Source organism: Mauremys reevesii, linkage group 4 (genome assembly GCF_016161935.1).
Source record: "Mauremys reevesii isolate NIE-2019 linkage group 4, ASM1616193v1, whole genome shotgun sequence".
NCBI classification, from domain to species: Eukaryota; Metazoa; Chordata; order Testudines; family Geoemydidae; genus Mauremys; species Mauremys reevesii.
The window spans coordinates 41,804,375-41,827,171 of NC_052626.1; the positions used below are offsets into that span (position 1 = coordinate 41,804,375).

General features: G+C 50.0%; 1 protein-coding gene across 11 annotated transcripts in view; it reads right to left on the reverse strand.

The window, feature by feature from the left end:
- TTLL5 (tubulin tyrosine ligase like 5) overlaps positions 1–22,797 on the reverse strand; it is a 235,835-nt gene that overhangs the window by 29,931 nt on the left and 183,107 nt on the right. For 10 of the 11 annotated variants that reach the window (XM_039536715.1, XM_039536717.1, XM_039536716.1 and 7 more), the window contains one exon: positions 16,610–16,830. In XM_039536715.1, the coding sequence (XP_039392649.1) occupies positions 16,610–16,830 (221 nt within the window). Of the gene's footprint in view, positions 1–12,212; positions 12,428–16,609; positions 16,831–22,797 lie in introns of all 11 variants that reach the window. The other variant, XR_005597950.1, reaches the window with a different exon arrangement.

Sequence of the window (22,797 nt, forward strand, 5' to 3'; positions counted from 1 at the left end):
TAGTACATGGCCGTTGTGTTGTCCGTTAAGACTGAGACACAACGGCCGCGGAGGCGAGGTTGGAACGTCTGGCATGCCAGGCGGACTGCACGTAGCTCCCTGATGTTTATGTGCATATTCAATTCCTGTACCGACCAAAGGCCTTGAGTACGAAGATCGTCAAGATGGGCTCCCCATCCGAGGGACAAAGCATCCGTCATCAGGGAAAGGGACGGTTGAGGAGCATGGAATGGGACCCCCGCGCATACGTGGGAAGGGGTCAGCCACCAATCCAGGGACTGAAGGACACCCGATGGAATGGTGAGTAGGGTATCCAGAGGGTCCCTGTGCGGACGGTACCTGGAGTGGAGCCACAGCTGGAGTGGGCGGAGGCGGAGCCTGGCAAACGGAGTTACGTGCGTGCAAGCTGCCATGTGACCGAGGAGGCAGAGACAAGCGCGGGCCGAGGCCATACGAGAGGCCTGAAGGGCGCGGGCTAGTTGTGTAAGGGCCTGGAACCGTAGCTGAGGGAGGTAGGCTCTGGCTAGAGATGAGTCCAGGGTCGCGCCAATAAAGTCCAACCTCTGAGCTGGTACTAGGGTGGATTTCTCTATGTTGAGAACTAGGCCCAGGCGCGTGAATAAGTCTTTGATTACTATGACCTGTCGCTGGACTGTGTCCTGCGAGTCCCCTCTGATGAGCCAGTCGTCCAGGTATGGAAAAATGCAGATGCCGCGCCGACAGAGGTGGGCGGCGACAACGGCCATGCACTTCGTGAACACCCTTGGGGCCGCAGAGAGGCCAAAGGGGAGGACCGCAAACTGGAAGTGAAGGTGTGCGATTGTAAATCGGAGGAAGCGTCTGTGCGGTGGAAAGATGGCGATATGAAAATAAGCATCCTTCATATCGAGGGCGGCATACCAATCTCCCTGTTCCAGCGTGGGGATAATGGTCCCGAGGGACACCATGCGGAACTTCAACTTCAGCATGTATGAGTTGAGGTCTCGCAGGTCGAGGATGGGACGGAGGCCCCCTCTGGACTTGGGGATCAAAAAATAACGGGAATAAAACCCCTTGCCCCTCTCCCTCTCCGGAACGTTCTCGACCGCTCCGATGGCTAGGAGCGAATGCACCTCTTGTAAGAGGAGTTGCTCGTGAGAGGGGTCCCTGAAGAGGGACTGGGAAGGAGGGTGGGAAGGAGGGGGTGAAACGAACTGCAGTTGGTAACCGTGTTCCACGGTGCGTAGGACCCAGGCATCGGTGGTCAGCCGGGCCCACGCCGGGACGAAATAGGAAAGGCGGTTGGAAAAGGACAGGGAGGGAGCTGAAGAGAGCTCTGGTATGCCGTCCCCGGGCGCATCTTCAAAAGGATGGCTTAGGCCCTGGCGGTTTAGAGGGGGTTCTGCCCTGGGACGATTGGTTGCCAGGCTGCCGCCTACGTCCACCGCGACCTCGTCGCCGACCAAAGTCCTGCCTGTAGCGAGGCATATAGTAGGGCCGGTTAAACTGGGGGCGGAACGGACGCCTCTGGGTAGCAGGGGTATGCATCCCCAGAGTACGGATGATGACCCTGTTGTCTTTGAGGTTTTGAAGTCGGGAGTCCGTCTTTTCGGAGAAGAGGGCCTTGGAATCAAAGGGAAGGTCCTGAATGTGTACTGTACTTCAGGTGGGAGCGTTGAACTCTGCAGCCAAGAGATCCGGCGCATGGTAACGCCCGAGGCTATAGTACACGCCCCCGAGTCAGCTGCGTCCAAGGAGGCTTGCAACGAGGTGCGCGCAACCTTTTTACCCTCCTCTACGAAGGCCGCGAACTCCTGACGGGAATCTTGAGGTAGGAGCTCTTTGTACTTCTCCACCTCAGCCCAAGTGTCATGTGCGTAGCGGCTTAGCAAGGCCTGTTGGTTAGCCACTCGGATCTGCAGGGCACCGGCGGAGTAGACCTTGCGGCCAAGCAAGTCCATTCGCCTAGCGTCCTTTGATTTAGGAGCGGGGCCTTGCTGGCCGTGACGCTCCTTATCGTTCACCGACTGCTCCACCAATGACGATGGGGTCGGATGTACATACAAATATTCATATCCCTTGGAAGGGACCATGTACTTGCGCTCCACGCCCCTCGCTGTGGGTGCAATAGAGGACGGAGTCTGCCATAGGGTATCCGCAGTGGCTTGGATAGTCTTAATGAAGGGCAAGGCTATGCGGGTAGGGGCGTCCGCTGATAAGATGGTTACTATCGGATCGTCCACTTCCGATACCTCCTCCGCCTGTAAGTCCATTCGCAGAGCTACCCTGCGAAGGAGCTCTTGGTGTGCCCGTAAATCAATAGGTGGGGGACCTGCGGATGACGACCCCACCACCGCCTCGTCCGGAGAAGAGGAGGAGGAAGAAATCCCTGGCAGGATGGTGTCCCGGTCCGCGTCTGGACCTGGGAAGGCTCCTGCTCCAGGGGTTCTTGGGCTGGTTGATTGCCTTCCTCTGCACACGATGGCACCTCCGTGTCATCCGGTGGACGGGTTATTGTAGCCTCCGGTGCGCGTGCCTCGTTTGTCACGGTGCGCACGGTAGGCAGAGGAGCGCCTTGGGCTTGGTGGTAGGCCCAAGGGGTCCAGTAACCCCAGTGATGAGGGTCCTGGTCAACTTGATGGGACTGGTGAAAAATGCCCGCCGGGACCTGAGGGTCATACTCGTCGACGTAATAACTCTCGGTGTGTGAAGAGGCCGAGGCGTGTCGGGAGGGCCAGGGTGGAGCGGATAACCCTTGCGCCAAAGTGCCGACGGATCGTAGTTCCCGCCTTTGCGGTGATCGGTGCCGTGAAGCATCTCGATAGCGAGAACGGGAGCGAGACCGGGACCTGCGACCGGCCCGGTGCTGGGAGGTCGACCGGGATCTCCATGTTCGGTGCCAGGAGCAGCTTCGCGAATAGCGGCGGCCGTATCGATGCCGAGATGTTGAGCGGTGCCAGGAATGACGAGTCGGAGAGCGGGAGTATGACCGGTGCCGCGAGTCTGACCGGTGCCGCGTAGTGGAGCGGTGCCGGGACTGCGAGCGGCGTTGCGATCGGCACCTAGATGGAGAGCGGCGTCGAGAGCGAGAGCGCTGGTGAGAGCGGGAATGGGATCGATACCGGTCAGGCTCGGTGCCGACAGGAGGCTTGAGCATGGATGGCTTGCCCATGGAACGGGGCGCCCGCACCGGCGGTGCCGGAGGCGGTGGCACAGCCGGGTCTGTGAGAGCAATGAGGTCCCGCACCGCCTCGAAGGTCTCCGGAGTGGACGGCAGTGGCATCTCTACCGCGGCCGGACCCGGGGAGGCCACAGGTGCCGGGCTCGACGGCCTCTGAGGGGCCGGAGTCGCCGGTGCCGGCAGAAGCATCTGCGGCGGAGGGACCGGTGCCGCGGCAGGTTTTGGTGCTGGACGGTCCGGGCAGGGCGCACTCTTTTGCTTCGGCGCAGGTGTCGGTGCCGAAAAAGCAGCGGCCTTCCCTTTCTTTGCCTTCGGCGAGAGAGAGCGCCTCTGGGCGGGTTTCGGTGCTGATGTTACTTTCAGCTGCACAGCCAAGCAGCCCGGCACCGTGCCGGCGCTGCGAGAGTCCAGAGGGACAGCAGGTGGTGCCGCGGCCGGAGGGATTAAGGCTGCCTCCATGAGGAGTTGTCTTAGCCGAATGTCTCTTTCCCTCTTTGTGCGAGGCTTGAAAGCCTTGCAAATTGAGCACTTAGAAGATAAGTGCGACTCTCCCAGGCACTTTAAGCAGGAGCTATGAGGATCTCCTGTAGGCATAGGCCTGCAGCAGGCCGAACACGGCTTGAAACCCGGGGAGCCGGGCATACGCTCCAGTCCCGGGAGGGGGTTAATTCCCGAACCCGCTAACTATCTAACAGTAACTGATTAACTATTAAAACAAGAAAACCTACAACTAAGATAACAACTATATACAATTTTTAACAGAAAAACGTATGAGGAAGCTAGGGAAGCGGAGGTCAGACAAGCTGCACTCCACTGTTCCAACGACCGACACGGGCGGTAAGAAGGAACTGAGGAGTGGGTGGGTCGGCTGAGGTATATATGCGGTGCCGTTATGGCGCCACTCCAGGGGGCGCTCAGCCGACCCACTGGGGTTGCTAGGGTAAAAATCTTCCGACGAACGTGCACGCGGCGCACGCACACCTAACTGGAATGGATATGAGCAATCACTCGAAGAAGAACAATACTTACAAGAAGGTGAGTAACCATTTTTTCTTCTTTGAGTGTTTGTTCACGTCGATTCCAATCAGGTGACTCCCAAACTCTCCCCTGGAGGTGGGGTTGGAGTTAAGGAACCACTGATTGGAGAACTGCCCTGTCAAAAGCTGCATCCTCTCTGGCATGCTGTGTGATGGCATAGTGGGTAGTAAACGTGTGCATGGATGACCAGGTCACTGTTCTGCAGATCTCCTGGATGGGCACCTGGGCCAGGAAAGCTGTGGATGAGGCTTGAACCCACATTGAGTGCGCTGTAATAGGTGTAGCTGGAACCTTGGCGAAGTCGTAGCAAGTACGGATGCCCTCCATTATCCATAACTAAATGTGCTGTGAGGAGACTGGAAGCCCTTTCATCCGAGTTGCCACCGCTATGAACAGTTGATTCAATTTCCTGAAAGTTTTGTGCGCTCAGTATAGAACGCTAGCGCTCTCCGGATGTCTAGTGAATGAAGTCTCTGCTCCCATGCATTGGCATGCGGCTTGGGATAGAAGACTGGTAGAAAAATGTCTTGTCCAATGTGGAATTGAGATACCATCTTGGGCAAGAAGGCTAGATGAGGCCTGAGCTGCACCTTGTCCTTATGGAAGACCGTGGGAGGGTGCGGGGTGGAGGTCAGTGCTTTTAACTCGGACACCCTCCTGGCTGAAGTGATGGCAACTAGGAACACTACCTTCCACGAGAGATGCAGAAGGGAGCATGTAGCCAGTGGTTCAAACAGGGCTCCCATTAGTCTGGAGAGAACCAGATTAAGATCAAGTGGGTATAGGTGGTCGAGAATGTGGGTATAGTCTTTCCAAACCCTTTAGGAAACGGCCCACCATGGAGTTGGCGAATACAGAGAGCCCTGACTTTCCCGGGTGAAATGCCAAGATGGCCGCAAGGTGTACCCTGATGGATGATCCTGCCAACCTTTGCTGTTTCAGATGTAGTAGGTATTCCAGGATGAGTGGTATAGATGTCTGAAGCGGAGATGTGTGATGCTGCTCACACCAGCACGAGAACCTTTTCCACTTAGCTAGATAAGTGACCCTAGTGGAAGGTTTCCTGCTACCAAGCAACACCTCCTTCACCGAATTTGAGCATTGGAGGTCCGTTGGGTTTAACCATGAAGCTTCCAAGCCATGAGATGAAGGGATTGGAGGTCTGGGTGAAGGAGGCGACCATGGTCTTGTGTAATCAGATCTGGGTAAAGTGGTAGTGCTATCAAGGCATCCACTGATATCTCCAGAAGCATGGAATACCAATGTTGTCGGGGCCATGTCGGGGCCAGCATGATCACATCAGCTTTGTCTCTGTGGATCTTGAGCAGCACCTTGTGAATGAGTGGGACCGGTGGGAAGGCATACATGAAGTAGTCACCCCAAGGTAGCAAGAAGGCGTCCGAGATGGAGCCCAGACAGGTGTTTCTGGAAGGAGCAGAACGTTGGACACTTCCTGTTGCTCCTGGTGGTGAATAGGTCCACCTGGGGAAAGCCCCACCTTTGGAAGATGGAATGTAAGACGTCCGGACGGACTGACCACTCGTGGTTGAGAAACAACCTGTTGAGACAGTCTGCAATCTCGTTCTGCAGGCCTGGGAGATTATTCACCTGGAGGCGTCCTGAGTGGGCTATAAAGAAATCCCAAAGCTGGAGAGCTTTGTGACAGAGAGGGGAGGAGTGGGCTCTGCCCTCTTTGGTTATGTAAAACATCACAGTGGTATTGTTGGTCAACACCCCCACGCACTGACCTTGAAGTCTGTCCTTGAAGGTCTGGCAGGCTAGTCTCACCGCTCTGAGCGCCTTTATATTGATGTGGAGCAGGATCTTGGACTGCAACCACCTGCCCTGCATCTGTAGATCTCCAAGGTGGGCCCCCCCAACCCAGATCTGATGCATCTGTTACCAAGGTCATGGATGGCTGAGGAGCGCTGAATAGGACTCCCTCACAGTCCAGCCACCAGCATACGGTGCCCAGGACTCGTCTCAGCACTGTTACTACCGAGTCCAAACTGTGTCAGCCTGGGTGATAAACTGAGGCGATAATTGAGAATAATTGAGAATAAACTGAGTCTTAGTCTGGCATGTCTGACCACAAGAGTGCATGCAGCCATGTGTCCGAGAAGACTCAGGCATACCCCACCACGACTGCAAGGGTATCTCTTGAGAGTCTGAATGATTCCTGTTAGTGCTTGGACTCTGGACCCCAGTAGTATCGCTCTCGCCTGAACTGAGTCTAGCAGCACTGCCCCAATGAATTCTATTCTTTGGGTCGGTGACAGCGTTGACTTGTCCACGTTGAGGAGGAGACCCAGTCTCTGGAAGGTATTTGTGACTAACTGCACTTGGAACTCCACTTGCTCCCTGGAACGCCCCCACAGCAGCCAATCGTCGAGGTAGGGATACACCTGTACCTGCCTCTTGTGGAGAAAGGTCGCATCCACTGACATGCACTTGGTGAACACTCAGCGGGCCGTCGATAAACTGAATTGGAGCACCGTGAACTGGTAGTGCTTGTGATTGACCACAAACCTCAGGAAACGTCTGTGGGCCGGACGAATGGCTATGTGGAAGTACGCATCTTTCATGTTGAGGGCAGCGTACCAGTCCCCCAGATCCAGGGAAGGAATAATCGAGCTCAGGGAGACCATGTGGAACTTCAACTTTACCATAAACTGGTTGAGTCCTCGCAGGTCTAAGATGGGTCTGAGACCCTCCCCCCTTCGCTTTTGGGATTAGGAAGTAACGGGAGTAGAACCCCTTGCCCCATAGCTCCCGAGGAACCTCCTCCACTGCCCCTAAGGCGAGAAGCAATTGCACCTCCTGTACAAGGAGTTGCTCATGAGAAGGGTCCCTGAAGAGGGATGGGGAAGGGGGCTGGGAGGGCAGTGAGGAGCAGAATTGGGATATTCTCTCCACCTCTACCGTGCGAAGGACCCAACGGTCCAACGTTATAACAGACCACGTATGGTAGAAGTGGAATAGACAGTTCAGAAAGCAGGGAGGATCCTGTATGATGTCTGGCATGCCGTCCTCAGGCATCCCCTCAAAACCCTTGTTTGGATCCCGACTGTGGCTTAGTCAGGCCCTGGCCCTGGACTGATGACTGGTTAGACGGCCTATTGTTCCTGACCTTACGGTGGTAAAGGTCCTGACTTGGGTGGGGTTGATATTGTCTCTGCTGCTGCTGGGGTTGAGGTTTGAAAGGTTTTCTCTGGGTAGCAGGCGTATGCATCCCTAGAGACTTCATTGTTGCCCTTGAATCTTTGAGTCTCGAATCTGTCTGGTCTGAAAACAGCCCTGCGTCATCAAAGAGAAGGTCCTGCAGGATCTGTGGGCCTGGAGCCAGAAGGTTCTCCTCATGACCACCCCTGAGGAGATGGTTCGTGCTGCCGAGTCGGCCGCGTCAAGGGAGGCCTGAAGGGACATCCTGGCCACCGCCTTCCCCTCCTCAACCAGAACTGAGAACTCCGCTCTTGACTCTGCAGGGAGCATCTCTTTGTATTTGGACATAGCGTCCCAAGAGTTAAAGTTATACCTGCTGAGGATAGCCTGCTGGTTGGCACCCCGATCCCGGGGCACTCTGAACCGACGAACTCGGGCCCGGGGCTTGGCGGTCTGGTGCTGCAGGATGGAGTGTGGCTTCCATCAATAGTTGTTTTAAACAGAAGTCCCGCTCCTTCTTGGTTCTAGGCTTGAAATCCTTATAAATCTTATAGTGCTCTGACTGATACGCCTCCCCTAAGCACCTAAGGCACAAGTTACGAGGGTCACTATTGGGCATAGACTTCCGGCAAACACCGCAAGACTTAAACCTCTGGGCTTGCAGCATGCCTTGCAGTCCAAGGCGGGGTGATGGGATACAAATGATCCCAGTCACCAATCACTACTACTACCTATACTAACAACATTAATCACTAAAACTACGAAGAACTAGGCACTAGGCTAAGGGAGCACTTGCAAGCAAGTGAACGCAGTTCCAGCATCGCCACGAATGGTAAGAAGGAACTGAAGGGGGGTCAGGTCAGTAGGGTTATATATTGAGCGCCATGAAGGCGCCACTCCAGGAGGCTCCCTAGCCGAGCTGACGGGAGGTGCTAAGGGAAAAGTTTCCGACAACCGTGCACATGGCGCGGACACACCTGATTGGAATCAACATGAACAAGCACTCGAAGAACATCTTTGTTAAGCCATTTGGTAGGACACTACCACACACAGGGAGGGAGGTTGCAGAGAGGGCTGTGTTCAAAGCTAAGCTCAGGATCTCACATGCTGACTCCAGCTGGAGAAGCACACAGAGTCACTGAGCTGTAAACTGAGAGCCACACACAAGAAAAATCCAATCCTTACGCACTTCATAAAGCAGATGCCTCTGCAGGGCCATCTGCAGTTAGTACAAAAGTTTTGGGCACAAAGAGAATAAATCCTCTTGGCCTTTGTGCGGTTCAACTGTGCTTCCTTTATCAGGGGAGTATCACTCTCATAGTGAGATTAGCACTTTCTCCTGCTTGAAAATGGATTAACTCACTGAGGACTCTAGGTCAAACTAGATGATCATAATGGTCCATTCTGGCCTTAAAATCTATTAATCTATTCCCTTCTCACTGCTCCTCCCTCTCTCCCTGATCCCTCCTGACTCCCCCTCCTGGCTCTCTGGCTCTATCCTTTCTGACTACTTCATGGCCCTCCTGACTTTCTATTCTGGTCACTCCAGACTCTCCTGCTCAGTACTCCTGTGCCTTTCACAATTCTTCCTCCTCCTCCCCTGACTCCCCTCTGTTGCACAAGTTCATAATAACTTTCAGCTCTCCTCAGTGATAAGAATAGTAGTCTCCAATCCCCATGTGATGTGCTGATGACTAACAGACTCAGGCACATGTGAGCAACTTCTGAACTGTTGAATGACACCTTTTGTCTTCAGATTTCAGTCAGCAAGTTGCCAGAAAGGTGCTCCTGACAGCTGTATGGCCAGGCAGGGGCACCTGTATTTTCTCAGCTGGGTTGCATGGAGTAAATTGGGATCCTGTGGAGAGGGCTCTGATATGACATTTGCATGGAACAATCTTTGCCTTAGCTCAGTCATAGTCTGAAATGCTATTGTCAAATGACATGCTGGATTCCATGTTTATTGTTTTTTATGGACAGTTTTGGATCCACTGTGCTCATGGTTTCTTACTGCCAATGCTGCAAACTTCAGCCAGGACCTGAGAGTCCAGCTGCACTCTTTTTGCCTCTTACATAAAGATTCTGCACTCATAATTTAGCTGCCGATTCTGTCAGTGCTGCATGAGTCAGAGTCGAATCCAGCTCACTCACAGTAGCTGTGTGAAGTCTGCAGGACTAACAGATAAAAAGATGTTGTGTCAGTAAAGTCAGCAGGTGTGACAGTAAGACACGTGGAGAGCCGAGGGCGGGAGGATTACGCTTCTACCCATAACTGCATTTAAACAGAACTCTCTCTCTCTGGTGGCATCCCACATACCTGCCCACCATCTTCTTTTTCTACATACTCTTTCTCTCTGTAAACACATCTATTCCTGTAGTTTCAAATATCAACTCTATGCAGATGATTCTCAGATCTACATCTTTGCCCCAATCCCTTGCCATCTATTTATTCTCACATCTCAAATTCTCTCGTGTCCTCTTAGAAGTCCCGCTGCAGTTCATACTTCCCAAACTGAACTGATTATCTTTCCTTCCAATTCCTCTCTTCTCCATCCCTGGGTTGCCTGACAACTTCACTGTCTTTCCCCTTTTCCAGGCCTCAGTGTCTGTCAACTTTGGTTCTTCTCCCCAACAGTCCTTCTCTCGCTAAGTTCTGTTATTTCTTCCTGTTTAATGTCTCTAAAACTGCCCGTTCTCCATTCTCACCTTTGCATAAATTCTCATCAGTGCCTTGATTCTCTCTTAGCCTGATGACTGCCTTGGAATGGGAGCTGACATCCTTCACTTTGACATAACACCACTTTCTTCTACGCTGTCTGGCACAGACTGCAGATCTGGAGGGAGCTGCTCTTCTACAGGTTACGGGGGATCTAAATGTTGACCCTCTTTATTGTTACAACTTATTCCTGGGAAACTAATGGGATAAGGGGAACAGAACTGATCCCAGAAAATTCACATAATACAAGAACTGAGGTTCGACCAGAGGACAGCACCAGATGTAAAGAGCCAGTGCCAGTAGGGCTTGTTCCTCTTTGTTGTTCTTGGATTGGGGGCCTCTGCATGTGTGTCTGTGTGTATGATGTGAGGCTGGCCAGGGGCTAAGAGCTGCAGACCTAGTGAGCCCAGCTGTGTCAGTATGTTAAATCAAGGCACTTCTCTCAGATGCACTGCTACAGCTGCCAAAAAATGTCAAAAGGTCAAGCTGCCTGATTAACCCAGGCACTCAGGAGCTAAAACGACAAGCATGCCTCTGTGCAGCAGTAGCAGAAAGTGAAAGGGGTTCCAATAACAGCCGTATGCTTCCTCTGTTGCTGTCTATTCTCTCCACAGTGGGCACTTTGCTTTTGTGCGAGATACACTCAGCACACTTGAGACACTTCATGTCTGCCAAGGAATAAACAAACATGGGAAGGATAGGGTTCAAACCAGAACTGAAGTGATTTGCAGAGCTCTCTCTGCAGCCACCTCCTCTGATTTCTGCATATATGCCAGGGTTGGCCAGTTCTTGCTAAGGCAGCTGGCTATAGCCAATATCAGATTGCATTCAGGACTCCACCCGATTCTGAGGTGGATTTGCAGAAGCCTGAAGAAAGGCATCATCTCCTCCCTGTTCCTGTGTTGGTTATGACAGTGCAGAACTCTTGAACCTTTCGCAGATAATGCTGGTGCCACACAAAGTAAATATATAAAAGAATAATAGTGCAGAAGGATTCTTTTTGGGAATGGGTATTTGACATACTAATCAACTTCATTCCCTCTGAGCCACAGTACTACTGGCTACAGGGAACAATCAGTCAGAGCAGGTGCCTGAATGGGAATACTGGGAAATAGAATTAACACAAAAGCTCAATACACGAGAACATGTATTGATCAACATCACAATCAGGTTCTGTCAGTCAACAGCTGGCCAAAGACTGGCCCATGGGTCTCCCTAGGCTCTATGCATGCTGGTGCCATGAATTGTACGGTTTCTTTTCTCCACTTGGCGCTTTCTCTCCCTTCTCTGCAGTGTTCTTTTCTTTGAATGATGGTTCTGCTCACTAGCTTTTCGAGGCCCTGTTTTACCTGGTGCTATCACAGTTCTGGTTTTAAAAAGCAGTTCTCAGAATAGCGACTGTTAAAAATAGCATCGTAGCATTTCATATTTATTGTATCTCAGTCACTCCAAACCAAATGTTCTGAGATTACAAGTGGAAATTTTTTTTTCTATCTACCAATCATGCCAACTCACTTTAGGCTCTGAAAGTCAAGCTGTTTTATTTCTGCTTTGCACATCATCATCTGTAATGAAGGTTCTGCAGACCAAGTGCTGCCCTCAGTGACATCTGCCTGACCCCACTGTTTATAAATGCTGCTTCAATGACAGTGTGATCTCACTGTCTCCAAATTCTGCCCTTGGTAACACCTGGATGACCCCAACAAAGGATATAATTTTGGCCTGCAGAACCACCATTACTGATGATAGCGTACAGGGTGGAAAGAACCCAGCTTGACTCCTGGAATCCAGGACAAGTTTGCGGTGCTAGCAGTTAGAAAAGCTATCTTTCTATTTGTAATCTGAGCACATTTAATCTGGAAATTATTGAGACACAAACATGGAACCCATGAGACCATTTTATGGAGTCACATTTCTAACAAAGCTGCACTTTAAACAGTTCCTTTCAGTGCCACGGTCTTTTCCCATACCTTAATGTAGGCCCCAGTTTTCTGCTCCATTACCTTAGTAAGGAGTCTGCCTTAGACACAATCCACAACAAGGACACCCTTCCTCTTTCCCAAACTGGGAGACTGAGAAAACAAAACAGAACAGAAATAGAAAAGACAAGCCTTGCTTGTCTGATTGTTCCATTACTTTTTTCTTTTGTGTCCTGAGTTACTAAATGAGCCAGTAACGTTCATCTTTAGAATCTCTATCTTGTTTGTAGCTGAGGTTTCCCGCTCTCATGTTTCTCCTGCTCTTCTGGACACCATATGTGCTGGCTGAGTGAGATGATCATACTTGCAAGGAAGAGATGGTTCAGGGAGACACAAATTGTCTACACAGCCTGGAGGAAACTCTAAAAACAGCTTTGAAAAGAAAATGTGATTATATTAAGCTACAAACAGCAGAGACAGAGAATAAAATGGTCTTAGAGAAATTACAAAAATGAATCACAGAATCATTAGGATTTGGAATGATTAAAAATGAGACTTTCCCTCAATGAATGAAAGTCAGTATATTCCATTAAAAGAAATAGGCAGGGCTGAGATCTCTTGGGAGGAAGGAGGCCTGGAAAGTAGCCAAGACAGAGTTAAAGGAGATGGTGGACAGCAAATTAGGGATGTGCTGGAAATCCCATATGGCAGCCAAAAAGCAAATTATACACTGTGTTTTATGTAAAGAGGCACAGTATCATGTCATTGACTAGGGATGTGGTAGTTCTACTTTCGGATATAACCACTTTTGGAATATTACAATTCCACCTCAACACAAGCGTAACATTGACAAATAGGAGAGGGTCCAATAAGTAAATTGAGATGACTGACACCTTGGTGGGTAGGACTACTATATGAGGAGAGGTTAAAGAAATCTCAGTACGTATAACTATAACTAGGAACCTTGAAGATGTGGAGGAGAGGATTCAAAGGATGTCAAGCACTGTATTTAGGAGGGAGAGGGTTTTCTGGAAGGAGTATCTGTAAGCAGCAGGATGAAACAAACCAAAGGAAAAATTTGGGCTGCACATCAGGAGCAATTTCCTAGCAATAAGGTTGATTAGACTCATATTGTCTCCCAGGTGAAGTGATGGAATTCCTGCTACTGGAGTTATTTAAAAGCAGGCTGAACATAGCATCAGAGAATGCTCTGTACAGAGGAGCGGAAGAATGGAAAGAATGGACTGGAAGAAATCTTTTTCATCTCTAATCTCTGTGATTCTTTGAGGAAGAATTTCCTCCATTCACCCTGCTTTGTACATGGTACCTCCGGTCCTTTCTCTGATTTGGATGGATAGATTAGGTAGGAAGGTGTAGTGAGGCGGCCTGGCTCCCCGCCGCACCTGAGAGGGCCGAGCCAGAGCAGCTGCCTCAGTGGGCAGAGTCACCACCGCCTGTCCCCGCCCCCCCAGAAGTCAAGGGGCGGGACAGGAAGTATAAAGGCCCGGTCCCAGCACTCAGTTGCCGCCTGGCCACTGGAGAGGACAGACGCTGGTGCCTGAGCTCCTGTTGGGCTGAGCCTTCCCCGAGCCCGGTACCCTGAGGAGGACTGGCCGAGCCTTCCCCGAGCCCGGTATCCTGAGAAGCTGCCTGAGCGTCCCCTCGCCCCGTGTCCTGAGGAGCAGCCCGACCTATCCAGCACTCAGTACCCCGAGGAGCCCATGGTGTGGGGACCCGGCGGAGGATGCTAGGGATGGACAGGTACCAATGGAGGGGGAGATTGGAAGTAGCCCGGGGGTAGCCGACCCCAGTCTGGCCGCAGCAGACCTCGAGCCAATGTCGGTGTGTTGCGATCAGGACCCCACTGACACAGCAGCAGACTGACTGCCGCCGTTAGGGCCCCGAGCTGGGACACAGTGGAGTGGGTGGGCCTGTGTCCCCCCTGCCACCCCCCTCACGGGTGGCAGTCTCCCCCTCACACCAACGCTCAGGCGTAGGAGCCTGGACTCACCTTAGGGTGCTGTTTGTTGTTTGCTCAGCCCCTGCCTGAGGGTCTGAGCCCCCTGAATTACTGATTGTTTGCTCAGCCCCTGCCTGAGGGTCTGAGCCCAGGACTACTGCCTGTTGCCCTGCCCTGACCGAGGGCTTGGACTTGAACTACTGAACGGTGTACTCAGCCTCGTGTTGTGAGGCGGCCTGGCTCCCCGCCGCACCTGAGAGGGCTGAGGCCCCACACCATGGGCTCCTCGGGGTACTGAGCGCTGGATAGGTCGGGCTGCTCCTCAGGACACGGGGCGAGGGGACGCTCAGGCAGCTCCTCGGGGTACCGGGCTCGGGGAAGGCTCAGCCCGTCCTCCTCGGGGTACTGGGCTCGGGGAAGGCTCGGCCAGTCCTCCTCAGGGTACCGGGCTCGGGGAAGGCTCGGCCCAACAGGAGCTCGGGCACCAGTGTCTGTCCTCTCCAGCGGCTGGGCGGCAACTGAGTGCTGGGACCGGGCCTTTATACTTCCTGTCCCGCCCCTTGACTTCTGGGGGCGGGGACAGGCGGTGACTCCGCCCACTGAGGCAGCTGCTCTGGCTCGGCCCTTTCAGGTGCGGCGGGGAGCCAGGCCGCCTCACTACAGAAGGACAGACAGTGGTTTGAAAATGGTCAGCTTCCAGTATGCTAGAAGAATAGCTGGACACTGCTTCTTTCCATGTAAGTGAAAAAATATTATTGTGAGATCACGTGAATGGCAAGAATGGGTTTGGAGCCTTGTCCTGGAGTCCGAAAGGCAACTCAGAAAGTATTTCCGGAGTGGCTCCTTGCAGCCTTCGATACTTGGATTACGTTTCAGAAATTTTGCAGGAATCTTCTGCTCCTCCCTCCCCCTCCCCTTTCTGTGCATTTTTGGTGCTGAGCTTTTTCCGGTTTTCCCACACTCCTGCCTGTCACAGAGCAGAAACCACAAAAATGCAGCGAAGTAAAGTCTGTCCAAGAAGCTGCAATTCCATCTCACAAGGATAAACATTCTCTCTGCCAACAAGTGAGCACAGCACACCGGCATCTTCAAATACACATCCCTGCTGCCCAGCAAAGGAACCCACTGACACGGCCTGTCACCTGTACTAACATGAGCCACCCCAGCACAAAGAGAATCAGATGGTGAATTCACCAGCACAGACTTGCCAGACCTCATGATCACAGCCGCCCTCACTGCGTCAACCAATCCTGCTAATGTCCTGTTTTCTTTTTAAATGGTTTTGAGGGATGAATTTTATCTCAACATAGGCATTGTGCAGGCAGGAAATATACCAGCTTCTCCAGCACCTCTGCCCATGTTCCTCCAAAACATCTTGCTCCTCCAGTCCTGCTCCCTCAGCCCCCCAACCACAGCATTGCCAATGCACCTCTATTCTGCACTTGAGCACTTCCACAGGGGGGCTTTTGGAAAAATGACTATTTTTTATTAAAGCTTCTCTCTTAAATAGGGAAAGGGATGCAAGGAGTCAGAGAATCTGGCAGGAATCAAACAGAACTGAGGGGAGGGGGTTATAAATGTGGTTTCCCCCACATCAGTGTTTTAGAGATTAAAACAAGTCCAAAGATGGGTAAGGAAAAGGGTTTGAGAGACTTCAATATGAGGACACATTGTAAAGATGGGGACTTTTCAGTCTACAGAAAAGAAGAATGAAAGGGGGCATGATACAGAGAGATATAACAATGAATTGTACAGATACAATTACCCTCTCATAACACAGGAACAAGAGGATGCTCAAGGAAATTAAAAGGCAACAAACTTGAAACTGACAAAAGGATTTTTTTGTTTTTACACAGCACATAACTAACCTGTGGAACTCACTACCACAGGATAGGTCCGAGGCCAAAAGCTTAGTAGGGTTCAAATAGCATTGGACATTTATATGGGAAATGACATAAATATACATAAAGCATACATGGGGATACAAACCCTCATGCTTCGGGACAAACCAACCACTAGCTGATGGGGTTAGGAAGAAACTTCTCCTATAGGCAGGTGAGCCCATTATTGATAGTTCTGGGGGACAGGCATAGTGCAGGCAGGAAATCTACCAGCTTCTCCAGCACAGCTCTGTCCATGCACAGCTCTGCCCATGCACTTCCAACACAACTTGTTACTGCAGTCTTGCTCCCCCAAGAAGCACCTGCCACTCACCATTGTCAGAGACAGGGTAGAGGCCTAGGTAGCCCACTTCTCTGATCCTGTATGGCAATTTCTATGTCCCCATAGTTGTATGAAGCTATGGCCCTGCTTACACTCTGAGGTAAAGCTCCATTTTAGGGTACAACTACTCCAGTGTATCAAGGCCAGACTCTTCCAAGGTCTCAATTCAGGAAGAAAGCCCCAAGGAATCTCTATCAAAAACACTTGCTGGCAATATGTTCATAGAATCATAGATTGTTAGGGTTGGAAGGGACCTCAGGAGATCATCTAGTCCAACCCCCTGCTCAAAGCAGGACCCCCAATCCCCAAATCACCCCCCTCAAGGATTGAACTCACAACTCTGGGTTTAGCAGGCCAATGCTCAAACCACTGAGCTATCCCAGCCCCCATCCCTTCCTCATAGATTTCTCTGGCATGGGAAAAAAACTTACTTGGAAATCCTCTGGGCTGCCACTTTTCTGACCACTGCCTGCCTATGATTGGCTGGAGGCTTGGGGACCAGGTGAGAGGATGTACTCTGGGATGGCATCACTTTGTGTGAACTAGTTGCCTTCTGGATGCTGGCAGTGGCACTTGATGTCTTGCGGGCACCAGAATCAGCTGGCATGGATATATTGGTGGAGCTGGGTGGCGGGTGGTTGGCAAAGAGAGCCTGGTAGAAAACAAGATACAGGGATTGGTTATTTTCCCTTTGCAACTCCACTGGGAGAACCCGTGTGGTGAGGAGCCTTGCCTGGGAAGAGAGAGCCCCAGCCTGGTGAAGGGGACCACCCAACTAGAAGGCTCCTGGGACAGTCTCAGAGATAGATACAAACTGAGGGTGACTGATTCCAAGAAGGAGTTTTTATAGCAGAATTCTACAGTTTTGGAAAGTCAGGGTTAGTTCTAGAAATGCTGACAAACTCTACTACTGTGGCACAACACAGCAAGTGCTACAACACTGACTCCCATATCCAACCTCCTCCTAGTCTTTGAGCTAATAGGAAGCCCTAAATTACCCTCACGGAAGCAAAGGGCACTAAGAGGGCAACTGATAAAGAGGATTTCTCCCTGACTCAGGCTCTGGGGACGCTTTGGGGAGAGAGGAAAGTTCCCAGTCATGAAGGGAGAGATATGCTGAAGGTTTGGGAGATGGGGAAAAATAGCCTGTGCACTGCCAGGCACTAAAGAACAAGGACACAGGTGGCAGAGCAAGGGAATGGCTCTCTGCACCAGCTCAGCTGAGATTCAAAGCAGCACTCAATTCTCTTTAGAAAGTTGCAACCTGCCTGGAACTCTGCCTTATCCTTCTTCAAAGCTGCTTAGTTAGATCCCCAGTTCAGAGCAGTGAATTGTAGCCATGTGGCTTAGTGGTGAAGAGTCTGTTATGAAAGATGAGGGGAAAGGGTGAGCACTAGCCGGTCTTCTGGGAAAGGGTGGGGCTTCAGTGCACTTGGTTGCATTTGTCCTGAGTTTCTTTCTCTGGTGAGGAACACACAGAGGCACAGTGAGTGGGCTCCAGGCTCCAGAGAAAACCACAATCTGAGGGTTGGCAGAGTCCCAGCATAAAGACAGGAAAAGCCCCTCTCCCCCACAATTCTCTGGCAAATGGCAGGGCACTCGTGTGGGAGGGAGTTTCTGACAGGCAGAGCCTAGGGGAGAAAGGGGAATGTCAGAGCCAAACCAGGCCTTTTCCACTACAATTCACTGACAAGATCTGCTGAGCTTTTTACTCCTCGTTAACCTCTCCATGTCCTGCAGCTCCATTTTGATCCTGGATTCCTGAGCAGGCATAACTATAAATGACAAGTCATGGGGAAGGCAGTAAATACCACACTCTTGGCTTAGTCCAGTACAGCTGAGAGCCTATCATATTATCAGGGAAGGGATGGAGTCTCCCCACTCACTGTGCTTTCCTCCCCTGACCCTGAGACCGCTCCTCACTGCATCCTATTTGATGCCACGCGCAATAATTTTTTTTCCAAAAGTGATTTCCCTTGTTACTAAAATCCTGACACCTAGAGTTTGCAAACCTCTTGCTCTGTACAGTCTATGTCACCTCCCCAAACATACTCAGGCAAGAAGGTCAGTCACCCAGGAGGAAGAATAAACAAGAATTCTTATAACATGGGCTGATCATCAGAGGCAGGGCCGAGACCTGCCTAAGGGAAGGTTAGGGCTGTTTTGCTTGGGGACAACAGACTTCTGAAAGGCCTCCGTCTCCACACTGTGCTGAGATCCTGGCTGCCTTCCACCGCAGCCAGGGTGTAGAGACTAGGGTTGACACTGACCATGGCTTCTGGATCCAGCTACAAAGCAGGCTGCCCTGCTGTGAACCCTATGGGGGCGGGGCTGGAAACCAGAAGAAGCTACTGTGCAAACAAAGGGCAGCAGGGGAGGCCAGACAGAGAAAGGGATGGGAAGAGATTTCAGCACAGACACACATGAAGGAGAGCCCTCATCATTCAGAATCCACAGAGTCCAGCTCTACGCAGAACTGAAGCATGGAAGAAGCTCTGATATAAACAGCCCAGGAGCATCCAGTACCCAACAGTTATTACTTTATTAAGGGAAACATCCTGAACAGGGCTCACAATGCTGGAGATTTGGACTGGCTGCTGAGGAGACCCATGCCCTCCCCTGTGGAAGGTTCCGAGGGGCACAAATCTGCATAATAGTTAGCACAATACAGGACTTTGCATCTTCAAAACACTGCAAAAACATTAGCTAATTAATCCCCGCAACATTCCTGGCAGACAGGTCTGGAGTATTAACCCCATTTTATAGGTGGGCACTCTGGGCCACAGAGAGGGCAAGTGACCTGCCACAGATGGAGTCACCCTCAGAGCTAGAGTCAGAACTCAGGAGTTCCTGGGTCTCAGTCCTGTGCTCACACCAGTAGCTCACACCTCTCCTCATTTTATACAGAAACAAAGTACACACAGAATGATAGCTGCACAAAAAGAATGCTTTTTAATTAGAAAATGTCACAAGTACAATCTGCCAGTCACGGTGAGGCACATGGTAAGGTATCAGCAAGCAGAAACCAAGCTTCCTGTACCTACTCACAATTAAAGTGAGGAGGTACCAGAAGTTTTAACTAAAATAGTTATGCTAATGATCTTCAAAAACAGAAATAAGAAGGATCCTGCCACTTACCCTCCCATATATCCAACATCTATCCCTGGCAAAGTAATGGAACAAATGCCGCAAGTAAAATCAATAAATAATCACTAAACCTCAGAATGACAGAATCACAAGCAATAAGCAGAAATGAGTATTTATAAAGATTAGCTCATCAGACAAACATATTTGCCTTTGGGGACAGAATTACAAAATAAGTGTAAAATTTGGTGGGGTTTTAGATGTTTGTAAAGCATTTGCTACAGTTTTCTATTAAATTTATTCACAAAGTTCAGTTAAATCAGCGTGGATATGGTAGAAAACTGGCTGAGTGACTAAACAAAGGGGCAAAAAGTAATGATAATTGGCAAAATACTGAGTTGTGGGAAGGGAACTCTAGTGTGGAACCAGGGTGGTCAGTGTAAGGGCCAATCTGATGTAAAGACTTCATTAATGCTCTAGAAAAAGGAGAGCATGTTAATAGAATTCACAAATTACAGTACAGTGGGTCCTGCTTTGTAAACTACTCAGGAGAGGGACTGTCTTGATATATGTTAAAATAAACTGACTGTATGCTTTCTCCTTCTACCCAACCCTTTGTACGAAGTTTGTTTTCTTAAACTGTGAGCTTTTGGGGACACAAACTGGGTTTTATTATATATTTGCAAACCATTCAGCACATTGTGTGTGCTGCCATAAATAAATAAATAAATAAAACGAGATTAGAAACATGGGGGCAGAACTTCAGGTGGTATAAATCAACATACCGTCACTGACTTCAGTGGAGTTGTTTTATTTTACAGTAGAACCTCAGAGTTACAAACACCTTGGGAATGGAGGCTGTTCAGAGCTCTGAAATGTTTGTAACTTTGAACAAAACATTATGGTTGTTCTTTCAAAAGTTTACAACTAAACATTGACTTAACGCAGCTTTGAACCTTTACTATGCAGAAGAAAAATGCTGCTTTTAACCATCTTAATTTAAGTGAAACAAACATAAAACCAGTTTTCTTACCTTGTCAAAACTTTTTTTAAAAACTTCTCCCTTTTTTAGTAGTTTATGTTTAACACAGTCCTGTATTGTACAGTATTTGCTTTTCTTTTTGTCTCTGCTGCCTGACTGCGTACGTCCGGTTGCAAATGAGGTGGGGTGGTTGACTGGTCATTTTGTAACTCTGGTGTTCGTAACTCTGAGGTTCTACTGTACATAAACTAAAGATATGACCCCACAGGTAGCAAATAAAAAATTGATTCACCTTGGAAAACTGCAGTTAACGCATTTGCAGAAAAAATAATCCAAGGGAGAAAGCTGGGAAAAAGAAATGGATGAAGATGGAGGGAGGGAGCTAATTAGTCTTTAATGCAACATGGTAGCAAAAATGGTCAATGCAGGTTAGGCTGCTCTCAGAGAGGCCTTGCATCCCAGAGCAAGGAGCAGGGGAGTTCTAGTGCAGCCACACCTGCTGTGAATGCCGCACATTCCCAGTGAGACACTGGAAAATTTTAGAGGACATCAAGAAAAGAATAAAATAAATTAGTTATGGGGAACGTTAAATCTCCTTAGCTTAGCTAAGCGCCGACTAACTTGGGACCATGCAACTTTCTGAAAGGTATAAGGGGAGAGAGGAAATATTTAGCAACCGGGGATGAACTGGACACAGTATTTATATCAGAAAACTATTTAAACTACTGATTGAAACTGTAACCATGAGTGACCCCAATACTCATTATCATTTGTTGCATGTTTTATCTGCCCCTTTCTGACACAAGGCTGCACTGATAGGGATCATTTCACTATATGACTGAACTAGGGTTGTTTTAATTTAGCCTATTTCCCATTTCCCATATGCAATGTTTGGGATAAAGCTCTAAATCTAGTAACTGCCCACACACATACAATAGATACAGGCTAAGCAGACAGAACAAACCTACATAGGGGAGGAGAAGCCTCCAGGACAGTTAGTGGCATCTCCCCAGTAGAGGGAACAATCAGAAAGTAAACACTGATTGTTTAATTTCCTAAGCAAGGGCATCTCTGGTAACAACATCCAGGTCAGATCATGTCACTCATCGCTCCCTTCGGTCCATACAAAATGTTGCTGCTGATAAACTTTCTTCCTTTCTGGTTGGTTTGATATGTAACTCCTGTTCCTTGAACCACTCCAGTATCAGATTTAAGCTTCTTGTCATCACCTTCAAAGCTCTACATAACTCTGCCCCTCCCTACTTATCCTTCCTTGTCAAGCTTCATGTTGGGTCTCTGTCCCCTTCACTCAGCCAGTGCTCCCAACCTCCTCCATCTGTCTGTCAGATTCTCACACAATCACCCTTGTGCCTTCTCCCATGTAGCGCCCTATGAATGGTACAATATCCCTGAGCTCCTCCAAAAAGGACCAATCTTTTCCAAATTTAAATTGTTCTTTAAGACCCAAATGGTTGCCTATAGTGAATCAAGTTGACTTGTATATAAATTGTCTATATTGTTATTCCCCTTCCCCTCCTGAGTCTCAGTCCAGTGTCCTGTTGACAGGACCACAGAACCATGGGTGCCAGGGACCAGGAACTGGACAGTCTGAAAAATGAATAAAATTAGATTTAGTACAACTTCTCAACCCTAATTAAGGTTCTGAGGGAAGAACTCAGGACCCATTAGAAGAGGTGAACCCACAGCCAGGGAACCTGGAGGCTGGTGTGCTGCACTTCTCTAAACCCAGAGGTCTGAGGTGAAGGTCTTATTCTCCTCTGTACCATTCCCCAGGGCTGTGCTGATGGAGTCTCCAAATTCTCCTGCCAGTCTTCTCTTCCCTCCCCCACATTACACATAGTGCTCTAAGTGCTCTGAGAAGCAGGAGCAACTCCCAGATGAATGCAGAAATTTTCTGGCTTTGTGCAATGAATTTTCTTGGATCAGAGCAACAAGAGTTGGTTGTGTCCAGGCTGCCCTCCCAGCACTGCGAGTGTGCAGTACATAGGGAGCCCTCAGCAATGTGAGGAAGGCTGTGAAAGACCTATTGATGCTACCCAATGACCTCCCTCAACCCCAGACACCCTGCCTACGAGAACACATCGTTTCTGTGGGCCCTACCTCAGGATGCCAATAAACACTTCTCATTCCCAACCTCCAAGCCAGACTGCTTGAGAAAAGGAATGGGGGAAAACTCATCGGCATGAGAGGACACCTCAGAAAAGGGCTTTTTGTGAGTGCAGATTTAAGGTACGGCAAGGGAGGACAGAGGGAGAAAGTGAGATGAAGGAAGTGAGGAATGGGGGAAGGAAGGAGACAAAGAGAGAGAGAGAGATGGAAGGAAAAGTTTTAAGCCAGAGGTTCCCAAACTGTGTTGTTTGCAGAGTGGGCTGGTCACCTGCTCCTGGCTCCTCCCCTTATGTCCAGCTGCTACAGTGATTAAACATTTTCCTGATGTGCTTTTGCCACACAAGCCATTGGTGTCATTGTGGAAGTAGAGCATTGGCATACGGATGTTTTATCATTGCAAGGGGGCGAGGCCCAGGCATTGTG